Genomic DNA, 12,554 nt, shown 5'->3' on the forward strand with positions numbered 1-12,554 from the left:
ATTTCCTTACATTACATAGATTCATTAGTATGGGATGATGTTACAAAATCTAATGCAATTAAAAATTTAAAGATAATGGGTGGGAGTTTGGAGCAGAGAAACAGGACAGTGGAATGAAGGGAAGGCTTTTTAAAGAAGGTTTATGAGTGTTTTGCCTGCATGTATGTATGTATAAAACATGCATGCCTGGTGCCCATGGAATCACAAGTGGTGTGAGTCACCACAGGAACTAAACCTGTCATCTGCAAGAGCAGCTGGTGCTTTCAGCCCCTGGACAGGGTTTGCTTTTGTGAGTATGAGGAGAGCTGCAGCTTCTGTGTACCAGTACAGAGGTCTCTAGAGAGCTGAGGGTAGAGATGCTGCTGCAGAAGAGCAGGCTGGTCCCTGGGATCCAGAGCACGTGGGGCATTGGCCTTCTGAGGAGTGTGCTAAAGCAGGTAGAAGCTGAGATTTGGTGACAAGATTGCCTACCTGATGGAAACGTAATTTCTTGATAATGTTCCAGGCAAGCTTCAGCTCAGAGAGAGGGAGGGAGAGGGGGAAGGAAAGAAGGATTCATCTTAAACCTTCATTTGTGGATCCCATGTGTTGTCCCTTCTTGTTCTGTGTGACAAAAACTTTTGCTGAAAAGACAAAACAGACATCTACTCAACCTCAGATGAGGAGCCCAGAGTAGACCAAAGTACGGACACCATCATAGTTCAATTTGGTGAACCGTGAGTTGTATTGGGGTGACTTGCAGGACCATGGATGGAGAGCTCCTTACAGGACTCAAAAGACAGCTACATCACCAAGGCCCACCCCAGCACAGTGACAGCTCACAAAGCTGGGAGGCCTGGCGCACACTGCACAACCTGCAGATAGCTCCTTTTCAGGTGACTCTGGTCTAAACCTTCCAGGCAGCTAGTCCAGTCTGAGTCTTTGCAGCTTTTCTCTTCCGCGGCACCTCAGCTTATCTAAGAGTCATTGTAGCTCAGCTTTACTGCCTCTGAGTGACTCTCAGCAATTTTATTGCTTCCTCTGGCAGGGAGTGAATCTGGTCAGTTTCAGGAACTTCCTGTGAAGCTTGAGTTACTTACCTTTTTGCTTAAGGAGTTTCCCTGCAGAATATAATATTTCAATCTGAGGGGAAACTGTTAACACAACACCTCCTAAAGTTGTCAACCTTCCTACGGCTGGGATGCTTTAATACAGTGCCTCATGTTATAGGGAACCACACACACACACCATAGAATTATTTGTTTCTACTTCATAACTAATTCTGTTCTACTTCATAACTAGTTCTGCTACTGTCATGAATCATAACAGCCTTAGGCAACCCCTGTGAAAGGGTTATTGGAGCCCCAAAGGGGTCACAACTCTTAGGTTGAAACCCACGCCTGAGTCAGGCCTGACTCTGAAAAGAACAATGTCCTGAAGGTTCTTTCCAGCCCATGATCTAGGATCACTGTACCATCATCAGCCTGCTTCAGAGCCAGAACAAGCAGCCCATCCTCAAAACAGGAAAGGGCTTGTAGACGTCGTACCCACTGCCCTGGAGTCCTCCACAAGGTCCGAGGGAAGGCCCACTCCTGCCTGCATTTAGGAACAATGTACACGAGCCCAACAGCCTCCCAGATAATCTCTGTGTGCACTTGTGAAAATGGCTTTCCCCTCTCCCTCCCACAGTATAGCAGATGTAGGAATGACGACAGACCTTGTATATTCCATCTGTCAGTTGGGCTTTCAGGCCTTACAGAGTGGTAGTACTGTAGTGACAAGTACCACAAGCACAAGAAAAGGGCATAATAAAGGCCAGGCCCTCACGCTCCCACCCCATGAGGAAAAGGGGTGTGAAGCTGGGCGTGGTGGTGCAGATGCAGGTGGATTGCTGTGAGTTCAAGGCCAGCCTGGTCTACAAAGCGAGTCCAGGACAGCCAAGGCTACACAGAGAAACCCTGTCTCAGAGAAAGGAAAGAAAGAAAAGGGGGTGCAGTGTGGCTAGCCTAGCAGGGGCGTGCAAAGCCATCTGATGTACAGGCTCACACCCCTCATGAATCAAGTTCTGCCTCTACCACTTGTCTCTTGGGAAGAGAACTTCATTGGGACAGTGTCTCCGTTGCATTTATGTCTGGTTCTCCTCACAAAGGGTGAGCTGGTTTTGTCTACTTCTGTTAGGAAGAGTGTTGGCTCAGGACGCCCAAGACCAAGTTCTCAGCATAAAGGGGAGTTATTTGCTGCAGAGGGACAGAGGGCAAAGAATAAAAGACAGAGACGGGAGATAGAGGATGAGGGACAGAGGGCAGGGATATTTGTCCCCAGGGAACAAAGGACTGCCTCTGGATGGACAAGAGACAGATGTGGCACATAGGAAGATGGCAGTTTATAAAGGTACAAGGGGAAACCCTGTGTTAAGATGAATGTTTAATTTTTAATTGTGCTTGTTAATTAGGTGAGTCAAATGGGACCGGGGCTCTTGATTGCTGGACCTCAATACTTTGATAGCTGCACCTTGGTAGTCAGCCTCAGGAGGAGGAAGTGTCTAAATCTGAGATAGACCTTGGGGGGCTAGCCTTAGGAGTGTAATCTAATAGTTTTTAGCAAAACAGAGGGGATGGGGGAGAAGGGCAAAGCCTGCCAGAGCCATGTTCACCACGCTCAAGCTGGCCAGGGTCCTTTTAGCTTCCTTCCCGGGTCGAAGAGCAGTAGCTAAGAAGAGTAGCAGTTTACATATGTGTTCTTTTGTCTTCTGCCCTTACAGGGCCTCTCTCAATAGCATCTTGACCACTCTGATTACTTGAGTTTTATGAGTTCTTTAGTGGTATTACTGTTTGGTGACTCTCGAGTTAGCTCCAATCTAGACTTCTTTCCCCCGCTGCAGATGAAGATTCAGTTGGATCCTAGAAGTCACATTTTTGATGTGGCACAGATAATTCATTACGCCCCAAATTTGAACTAGCCGCTTTCTTTTGCGTACCCCTCAGCCACCTCATTCCTCTTCACAGGAAACTCAGCTGCTGTCCGCGTAGTTGCTCTTCCTGAGCTCAGGGGTCATCTGCCACCTCTCCTTTATAACGCATAGCCGGCAGCCCTTCCCTTACTGTGCGCCTTGCTAATCCTACCCCTAATATGAGCGGCCAGCTGCCCAGGCCACTCAGTGACTCCTGACTTTCTGTTGTCGCTCACTCACACTTTGTACCACTACCATTCCTTTTATACTTGCACCTCACTTTACCATTAAGGAGCAAAGGAGAACAGCACTGTCTCAGGCTGACAACATTCAAAAACGCTGATCTCCAGTCTCGGTCCTCAGTGTGTTTGTCATCTCATCAGCACGTGGCACTGGTGAGCTCTTCCGTAAGCCTCCCTCATGCGTTCTTGGGGTGTCACTGGGAACACAAGAGTTTACTCCATATCTGTCCCTTCTTCACACCCATCTAACTTACGGGTAATCCATCCTACTTTAATTGTTCAGAGCAGAGGTCTTCAAACCCTTCCCAGTGTCTGTGTTCACAGTGAGCCCAAAGACAGTGACAGCTTTAGCTTTAAAATACATCTGTCTTAATTAGGGTTTCCTTTGCTGTGAAGAGGCACCGTGACCAAGGATGTGCGCCGCCACACCTGGCTAAGGCAACTCGTGTGTGTGTGTGTGTGTGTGTGTGTGTGTGTGTGTGTGTGTGTGTGTGTGTGTGTGTTTTGGTATTGGTTTTGGTTTTTTCAAGACAGGTCTCTCTGTGTAGCCTTGGCTGTCCTGGACTTGCTTTGTAGACCAGACTGGCCTCGAACTCACAGCGATCCACCTGCTTCTGCCACCAAGTGCAGGGATTAAAGGCGTGCACCACCACCGCCCAGGGTAAGGCAACTCTTACAAAGGGAACCATTTCATTGGGGCTGGCTTACCTCAGAGCCTTGCCTCCACAGTGACCCCACTTCCTCTAACAAGGCCACACCTCCTAATAGTGCCACTCCCTGTGGTCAAACATCCAAACATGAATCTATGGGCCCATATATATTCAAACCACAACATCCTGGTCTAACTACTCACCATTCCTGCCATCAGCACCCTCTTCCACACCATTGGTTCCTCTGTCAATGCAAGAGATGTCTCTGACTTTTCTCTCTGCTTCTGCCCTGCCTCCAGCAGCCCATTCTCCATACAGCACTTGTCACATGACTTCTCTGCTCAGAACCCTCTAATGACTTCCCATCAGGGAGTAGGAGAGCCAGAGCTGAGTGTGATGATAGACCTGTGGGAATAGGAAGGAGTCCTTAGCTTTAAATCAGAACTGAACGTCTTCTAGCAGTATGGCATAGTTCTAGCTAAGTACAGGGAAAGACAGGAGGAATTGCTAGCCCCTTCCACAGGGAACCTGCAGCTCCACAGCAGAGCCAGCTTTTTAGGAACAAGCTAAATAGGAGATGCCTATTTAGTTAAAGTCCTATGCCATGGGCCCTTCCCCCTTTTATTTTTGTAATGCTAGGATCAAAGTCAGGACTTTGTGCATACCAGGCAGCTGCTCTGCAGATCCACACCTGCCTGGGCTCCTGGCACTTGAAGACGCTCTGGCCTCCAGACCACTCACAGACTTTCTCAAATGCTGTTTACCAACGCTAGCACTTACGTGAAACAGAGCCAACAGAGTGAATGTGGAGGGCAGGGCCTTGTGGGGCTTCAGGAGAACTCAGCAAAGATAAAAAGCTCTGAGGATTGTGCAATTTGAAGAGAAGAAACCTCAGGAAGTCAATTGAACTCGGTGGCGCCCACTTCACGCCCTGGAGAAGGGTTAAAAGAGGGGCCTGGGCTGGAACAGCAGGCTAGGAATTAGAGAGCAAGAAGCAGCCTGTCCTGAGCCTTGGCCTCCCTGCTCTGCCTTCAGCCTGTGTCTTTCCCATGAGATGAGCCCTCTTGTTCTGCGCCTTCCCCCATCAAGCCCTGGCTCTGCCTATTTCATCTAACAACCCTTGGGTTAACCACAGGCATGGGGCCAGACACAGTTCTCCATAAACAGTAAGTGTAGGGGGCAGGAGACCTTGCACCACCCCCACATCTCCTTCAGCCAGACCGCAGCATTGCAGACCTTGCCAGGGATGGAGGAGCCCAGCCCAGCAGCTGAGCTGAAGGGCACCAGCTGACCTGCTGCTGGCGTGCTAAGGTTGTGGGCAGTGTGCTCGCTGGTCTGAAGAGGCAGCACTGACGATTTTTATGTAGGAACTTAACTTCTGAATCTACACAACCAAAGCTTAAAGTTCAACTTATCTGACTCCTGTATGCTTCCTTTATCTGAAAAGTGGGTGTAATAGAACCTGTCACCTAGAGTTGCTTGTGGAGTGACTCAGTCAGATAGGCTGTATCTAGGAGAGTTCTTGCTGTAAGCACTCTGAGCATTAGCTGTCTTAATATCACTATCAATATTATCCAGATGTCTTCCCTCATAAGCTGGTCCCTTCTGGCATGTGTGGAAGGGAAGGAGGTATGGTAAGGTAGAAATGTTGGGAGAGAGGGTCATGATCCAAAGCTTAGGACTAGGGTGGGCACTGGGAAGGTACAGGGCCACCCCAAAAGTCTGGAGAGCAATTCCTGAACCATGCCAGCTGGCTGGGCCCAATTTAGACTGAGTTAGAGACCAGACCAGCATACAACCCACACCAAGGGTATATTCCTAGCTGCAACAGTCACTGCCTGTCACCAAAGCTAAGGCTTTGTGGCTCCTGTCTCCCTAGGGCCAAAGGATTTTCCTTCCCTTGGCTGCTGCTCCTAAGTCCAATGACCCCAGAAAGATGCACAGCCCCCACAGTCACCAGATCATACCAGAAAGAAGTCGGGTCCAAGGGACCCAGGGCCCTCCTGTCTCAGAATGTGGCCCAAGCCTTAAGGCTGAGCTGCCCCTCTTGTTTAGCCAGATATCTTGACCTGCTGTCTCATTTCTTCGAGCCAAATATCCCTAGCCCTCTGCAGAGGTCAAGAAAAGACCTAAAGGTCATGGAGAGGTTCTCCTAAAGGCGACCTAAAGTTTTTGGAAGGAGATGAGCAACCTGGCCAAGGATATACAGGAGTCAAGGAGCCAGAACCAGCTGGTGCCTATCCTGACTCAGGCCACACATTGATGGTGCCTCCCAGGCAAGGCCTGTAGGCTTGCTGGCATGTGCTGTCCTTGTCTAGACCTGAGCTGCAGGCAGCCTGCTGTGTGGCGGGATCTAGGAACCCTGCCAGGACTGTTAGGCTAACCTGTTCTCTCTGGAGTCTGGACTGCGGAGACCTCCCACTAGTCAGCATTGGTTAGTGGGCTAAGGAGCCAGTCTGGCCCTCCTGTGCCCTTCAATGTGGAAACTGATGGTGTCACCAGGAGCCCTATAGTGTGTCCCTATTAGAAATGACTTCTCAGAAGAACAGAGGGAGCAGGTGGGAAGGCACAGAGGGGGCACCTGTGTAGCAGAGCCCGGGGTAGAATGCTAACCCTAATGGAGAGTGAGCTGGAGCACCAGCCAAGCTGGAGCTGGGTTGCTTAGATTTCGATCTTCCACTCGGGGCTGGGACTCCCGTCTGAGTATCCTGTCTTCACTTCTCCCTACCCCTGCTGAGTATCCTGTCTTCACTTCCCCCTACCCCTGGCTGTGGCTGCTAAGTTCTTTGCTGCCTTCAGTGTCTAGGAAGTCCTTGTCACTGCCTTAGGAAAGGACAGTAGGAGCCACCCCAGAGGAAGGCAGCCAGCCAAGAGGGTGAAAGTTGAGCAAGGGTGGCAGCTGCGTGGAGCCCTCACACAACCTCTGAGCCAGCCTGACTGAGCAGGGCAGCTGTTTGCTTTCAGTTATCTCTGCAGTGTTGTTTCTCCCTTAAAGGAGCCTAGAAAAGAACAGAGGATCACTTGTAGGGGGCAGGTGTGGAGCACTTACCTAGCCAAGCACTAAACACACCTTGGGGAGGTGCCAACCCCTTGTTTGGCTCGGGACCTGTGAGGCCTAGTTTCTTGCCTGAGATGCGAGTAAAAGCTAGGGTCTAGCTAGGGTCACCCCTAACTCCAGCATAGCTCCCGCGTTTTGCACAATGTGTCTGGCATGAGCCTCAGTGAGATTTGGCTTGAATTTCACAGTGGGCCAGAGAAAGAAAACCAGTTTACCAGTTCGGCTAGACAGTGGGCCCTGAGACCCACAAACAGAAAGCATTTTAGTCGTAAGCAAGTGAGAGAAGTCATCTGTACCACAGACCCATATTCCCTTCATCCCACTATCTCCCCTCTGAGAAAGGGCTGGAGAAACGTAAAGAAGACTAGAGGCAGGCACCAGCACCCACCGCTCCCCAGGAGCACATAGCCTGTGATGGGATGCATCGAGAGGTGTAATGAAGGGCCCTGCATTGACATTAGCGTTCTCTCGCCCTCTCCAGACTTTTTTTTGTGGTTTGGTTAGGTTGGTTGGTTGGTTGGTTGGTTGGTTGGTTGGTTTTGAGACAGAGTCTCACTGTGTAACTTGGCTATCTGCCTCTGCCTCCCAGATGCTGAAGCAGCTCCTTTTTCTGGGTCTGCCTTCCTTCTGTTAGCTTCACTCCTGCAGCCAGCACCGCCTGGTGACCGCTGTCCGTGGAGAAATGCCCTCTACGGCTGAGCTCAAGCTGAGCCTCTATTTGCATCATCTCCTGTCATACTGTTCAGACCCCATCTGCATGTTTTTCTTTAGTCCCTCCTTGAAGTTCCCTTTTGGGAACTCCACTTAATGCATGGTCCCTCTGTCCACACCCTGAAGGCTCTACAACCCCCAAAGTTTGATGATCCACTTTGCTTATGGCTCATACAAAGGCGCTTGCTTGTTTGTTTGCTGTACAGCTCCCCTAAGCAGGAGCATGGGAGGAATGGGGACATTCTTGCTTTCCCTGGACATTTTCCTTCTGCCCAGACTTTCAGGGTTATGTGTTTTACAGTAGAAACTCTAACAAAGAGATTCTTTAGTACCTTACTAGTCAAGATGTTTGCTAGGCCCTTTTAAAGTCAACAGTTGCTACTGAGCATGTATATCTCCGCCCCCCTCCCCCTCTTGCCCTGGGCCTCGGCCTGGCCTGTATAGATAAGGTTTCCTGGATCACTGGGTCTGGGTGTGGGTGCTGGAAGGTTCGCTGAACCAACCACTTCTCCTCAACTCCAAGGATAGGACCCAGCAACCCCTGTAGGCCTGTGTGCATGCCCTTCCTCCCTATGGGTGGCCTCGCTCCCACCCCAGCTTCAGTGAAACTCAGCCTATCTTAGACCCCAGCAGTCACTGAGGCCTGTCTGGACCGCCTTGGCTGTTTCTCCATTCTCCCAGCTCCAAATCATCTCTGTGAGAGGTTCACCTCCCTTCTGTCTTGAGTAGCTCCGCGAGGACAGGAGCCGTGTCTGTCTGTCGGCATCTGAGTGGATCAAAGGGAGTAGGTCCTAAGCGTGATGTGACACCAGCAGAAGGCTGTGGTAGTCATTTCATGAGCTGAACAGAACTATGTAAGTTTCCAAAGTAGAGAATGAACTCTAGCAAGTGTGGAAACAAAGGTCTGGTTTGAGAATTTGACAAAATGATCAAAAATCAACCCTGCTACTCAGAAGTGGTCATCATAAAGGTCAAGACCTGTTTCCTGTCTGGCTTAGCCTTAGTTCCCTTTCACCTTTCTTTTTTTGTTTGTTTGGTTTTTGTTTGTTTGTTTGGTTGGTTGGTTGGTTGGTTTTTTGTTTTTCGAGACAGGGGGTCTCTGTTAGCCTTGGCTGTCCTGGACTCGCTTTGTAGACCAGGCTGGCCTTGAACTCACAGTAATCCACTTGCATCTGCCTCCCGAGTGCTGGGATTAAAGGCATGTGCCACCACGTCCTGCTCCTTTCACATTTCTTTTATCAGTTTCTTACATGCAGTTCTAAAATGCATAAAAGAAAATGTAGCGTATGCCACAGCTAGTAACTCTAAAGATCCATCTATAGCTACAGCCCAAGGACTGGGTGGGACTAGTGTCACCTCCAAACACAAAGTCCCTCAAGATCTTGGGAGGGAGCACAGAGAACTGGAAAGATGCAGACAAGCAACCGCTGGCTCTAGAAGGAATGAATGAGGCATTCGCTGCAAGAGCAGTCTCCTCCCCACCTGATCTAAACCAGGGCTTCATGGCCCAGTCCTACCCAGCCACTGGTCTCACAGGTCCCTCATCTTGGCCTGGACTACCTGATGTTATATATATCGAAGCCTCTAGTTCATGCCCTCAGAAGTGCCTAGTCTTGAACCGAGGGAAACATGGGAACACTGGCCCCTTAGCCCTCCCCTGGAAGGAGGAGCTGCAAACCAACAAATGACATCCTTCCCATTAGCCCAGACCTGCCCAGAACATAGAGCTGTACCCTCAGGCTCTGCCAAGCAGCCCAGCCTGGCACTGTTATTCCTGGTTACCAGGAAAGCCTGCCTAAGGACCTGCTCGGCGTGTCCACCTTCCCTCAGGCCTTAGAGCTCTGGACTGGCAAGGACCCTACTGACTATTTGCTCAGCACCCTCATTCATGGTTTGGAAACTAGCACCCAAGCAGTAGAAGGAGATACCTAGCTCTCGCTCCCTTATCTCAGTCTGGCTGCTGCCCTCATTCTTTGGGCAGGTCACTGTGTCTCACCTGTTTAACTCTGAGCTATGTAGCCAGGAACTGTTCATTTCTGCATCCGTTTGACCTGTATTGCCCTATAGAACGGAACAATGGGATTCCCGGGTGTACTCATTCCTGGAGCCTCTCTAGCTAGCCCTGTCTCAGTTAGCAGGCTTTTGGGGGGCAAGCTGGGAAGGTGGCATGGTGTGGTAGAGCCCCAGTGCTCCATCAGCATGGATCAGGCTCATGGATCTGGGGTCAGAAAAGAGATCTTCCCATAGGGCAGGCTGTGTGCTGTGAAGCCAAGCCCAGTGCCCATGGTGGTCATCTCTACTCTGTTCCATGCTGCCTCTCCGTACCTGGCCTCCATCTCTTCCCTTAGGGGCCTTACTCTCGGCCCACACGCCCAGGCGGCTTTATTATAGAGATCTGAGTCCCTTCATCACAGGAACCCCAGGATGCCAAAAAGGAAAGCGTGAATGAGCATGTGAGCAGATGGCTCTATCTGTGGTACTGCTCAAGGGGGATTCCCACCTCAGCTCTGCCTCTCAGAACTGCCTGAGCTTGAACTAATTGCTCCTGAGCTGTGGAGAGAGGTATCCCCACCCCACCTTGTGATGCTGGAGCAAGGGTTCCACAAAACCCTGTGTGGTGGTTTGCAAGCCAGGTACCTCTGCAGAAATGTCAGCCCAAGGACCAAAATCGCCCCTTGGCAATACTATACCCTCAGTGCTAATCTAGTTCACTTCCTCCTCTCCAGGACAAGAGTGAAGCCACCAGGGGAGCCCTCACGCAGAGGCCTTGTCGTCCCAGACCTAACTCCCTCCCTCCCAACCTTCCAGAGGAAGAAACTCGCAGGATTGCACGGATATTTTCTTCCCAGTACTCCCAGAGGACTGATGAGGCCTGAAGGACTCAGGAATCGGCTACCAGCCAACCCCCCTCAGCTTTGTTCAGCTTGCAAAAGGTCCCTGGTCTGTTTCCCTCGGCATCCTGAGGCCACTACCATCACCCTATCCCATGGGCATCTTGAGACCCAGTCAGCTAAGACTAGAGAAGTGTCCAGAACCACCTAGACCCTGCCCTCCCAGGACCTCAGCTTCCTTCTGTAATGAGCGACGGATGGAAATGAATGGCCTCCAGCGCCCAAGTTTCCCACCCATCTTCTGACTGTGGGGCCGAAGAAGGCATCTGAGCGGAGGAACCAGTGTCCTTGGCACAGCCAACTGCTGACCAGAACCCACCCTCTGATTGAATAGGACAGGCTATTTTTGCCTTAAATATTGGAGGGGGCATGCAGTAAGTGTGTGTATAGCTGAGGAAATTCCAGGGCCCTGTCTAGCTCATTTGTTTGGAAATGAGGTATTTGATAGATATAAATTATTTTTGTGATGTATTAATCAATTGAACAGGGGGAATTGCCTCCTTTAAAACTGTATTTGATTGTCTGATTCCTAACCATGTTTTTAACTTAATGCTTGTTTTTTACTCAGCTCAGAAATTCATAGTTCTTGCCCTTGTTTTAATAAAAGTCTGGCGTTTGTATTTGTGTACAATTATTATCTGGGTTGGTCACTGGGGGAAAAGGTGTTGGAATTCATTTCTACTCTAAACTGCAAAAAGGCTGGCAACCATGACTCAGCCATCTGGAACAAGGGACCTGGGTCGCCATGAGCCTTCTGAGTTCTGCCAGGTGTCAGGTTGGCCCACGTTAGAGTGACAGAAGTATCCCCCTTCTGGTTGTCTGGGCTTCTGCTTGCTCTTTTTTCTTTTTCTTTCTTTCTTTCTTTTTTTTTTTTTTTTTTTTTTTTTTGGTTTGGTTTTTTGAGACAGGGTTTCTCTGTGTAGCCTTGATTATCCTGATTATCCTGGACTTGCTTTGTAAACCAGACTGGCTTCAAACTCACAGAGATCTGCCTGCCTCTGCGTCACAAGTGCTGGGATTAAAGATGTGTGCCACCACAGCCAGCATGCTTGCTCATTCTTGGCTTGCCTTTTCCTCTGATGGCCCTTGAAACCTTGTATCACAGTGAAAGTTTGTCTAGGACCCGGTCCCTAGAGTCCCGTGTGGTGCTCAGGAAGGCATCTCTCTGAAAGCACAGCTACCTGGGCAGCTACCATAGACAAATGGGGATGACTCTGAAGGGTACAGATGTACAGGACAGCCCCAGCTGGGTGAGGAGGCTGGAAGGAGCTTCCAGAGGGCCACTTGTCACCCTAAGAGTATGTCATTCCGCTGAACCCCCCCCTAAATAACTGATCCCCCCCCACGGGTAAACACAAGATCAAAGAAGTGGAATGCATTCTGTATAGCTAGACCATGCATCAGGACACAAGACAGACAGACCCAGAAATAAGGGACTCTGACCAACGCAAGGTGCAGCCCGGAAGTGCTGTCCATTAGGGCAGTCCCAGGCTACTGAAGGATTCCTGAAAGAAGCTAGTACCTGGGGTAAGGCCCAGAGAATGGACCAGACCACGGACAGAGGGAACCTAGGATGTTCTGGGCCATATTAGTCCGGCCTGGCAGGGTCTGTGGCTCTGGCCTCATCTGGAAGACACAGACACCGTTACACACTGGTGTCATATGGTTGCTGTAAAGATCAAATGGGACATGTATGAAAATTCTTCGCTGACATTCGGCACAAAATGGAAGTGTAGGAAATGCCAGCCCCGCCCTCTCTCCAAGCAGAGGCCAACCTGGCCCCAGGCCTCACACTCGGCCAGAATAGAGCCTCCAGTGGAGTTCCACACCCCTTAGGGAATAAGAAACCTCCAGGTTCCAGGCCTCAGGTGAAGGAAGACAGTTGCCATATCCTGCTCCTGTACATAACCTGGAGGGGTCATGTGAGGACAGGGCCACAGGAGGACATGGGCTGCTGGCAGCCTCTGATGACATGGGAAAGGTCTGAAACACGGACAACATGCACAGTGTGTTATTTACCAACGTCTCCCCCCAGTGATAGCTCTGAGGGACCATGACTGGCCAAGTTATACA

The 12,554-nt window shown here is 50.2% G+C and overlaps 1 protein-coding gene across 1 annotated transcript in view; it reads left to right on the forward strand.

Moving 5' to 3' along the window:
• Positions 1-10,753, forward strand: part of C2cd3 (C2 domain containing 3 centriole elongation regulator) — a 104,422-nt gene extending 93,669 nt beyond the window's left edge. The window contains exon 33 of the mRNA XM_051149040.1: positions 10,317-10,753. Within this exon, the coding sequence (XP_051004997.1) occupies positions 10,317-10,466 (150 nt within the window). The 3' untranslated portion in view covers positions 10,467-10,753. The remainder of the gene's footprint in view (positions 1-10,316) is intronic.
• The last annotated feature ends 1,801 nt before the right edge of the window (positions 10,754-12,554 follow it).

This window comes from Acomys russatus, chromosome 7 (genome assembly GCF_903995435.1).
Source record: "Acomys russatus chromosome 7, mAcoRus1.1, whole genome shotgun sequence".
Taxonomy (NCBI): Eukaryota; Metazoa; Chordata; class Mammalia; order Rodentia; family Muridae; genus Acomys; species Acomys russatus.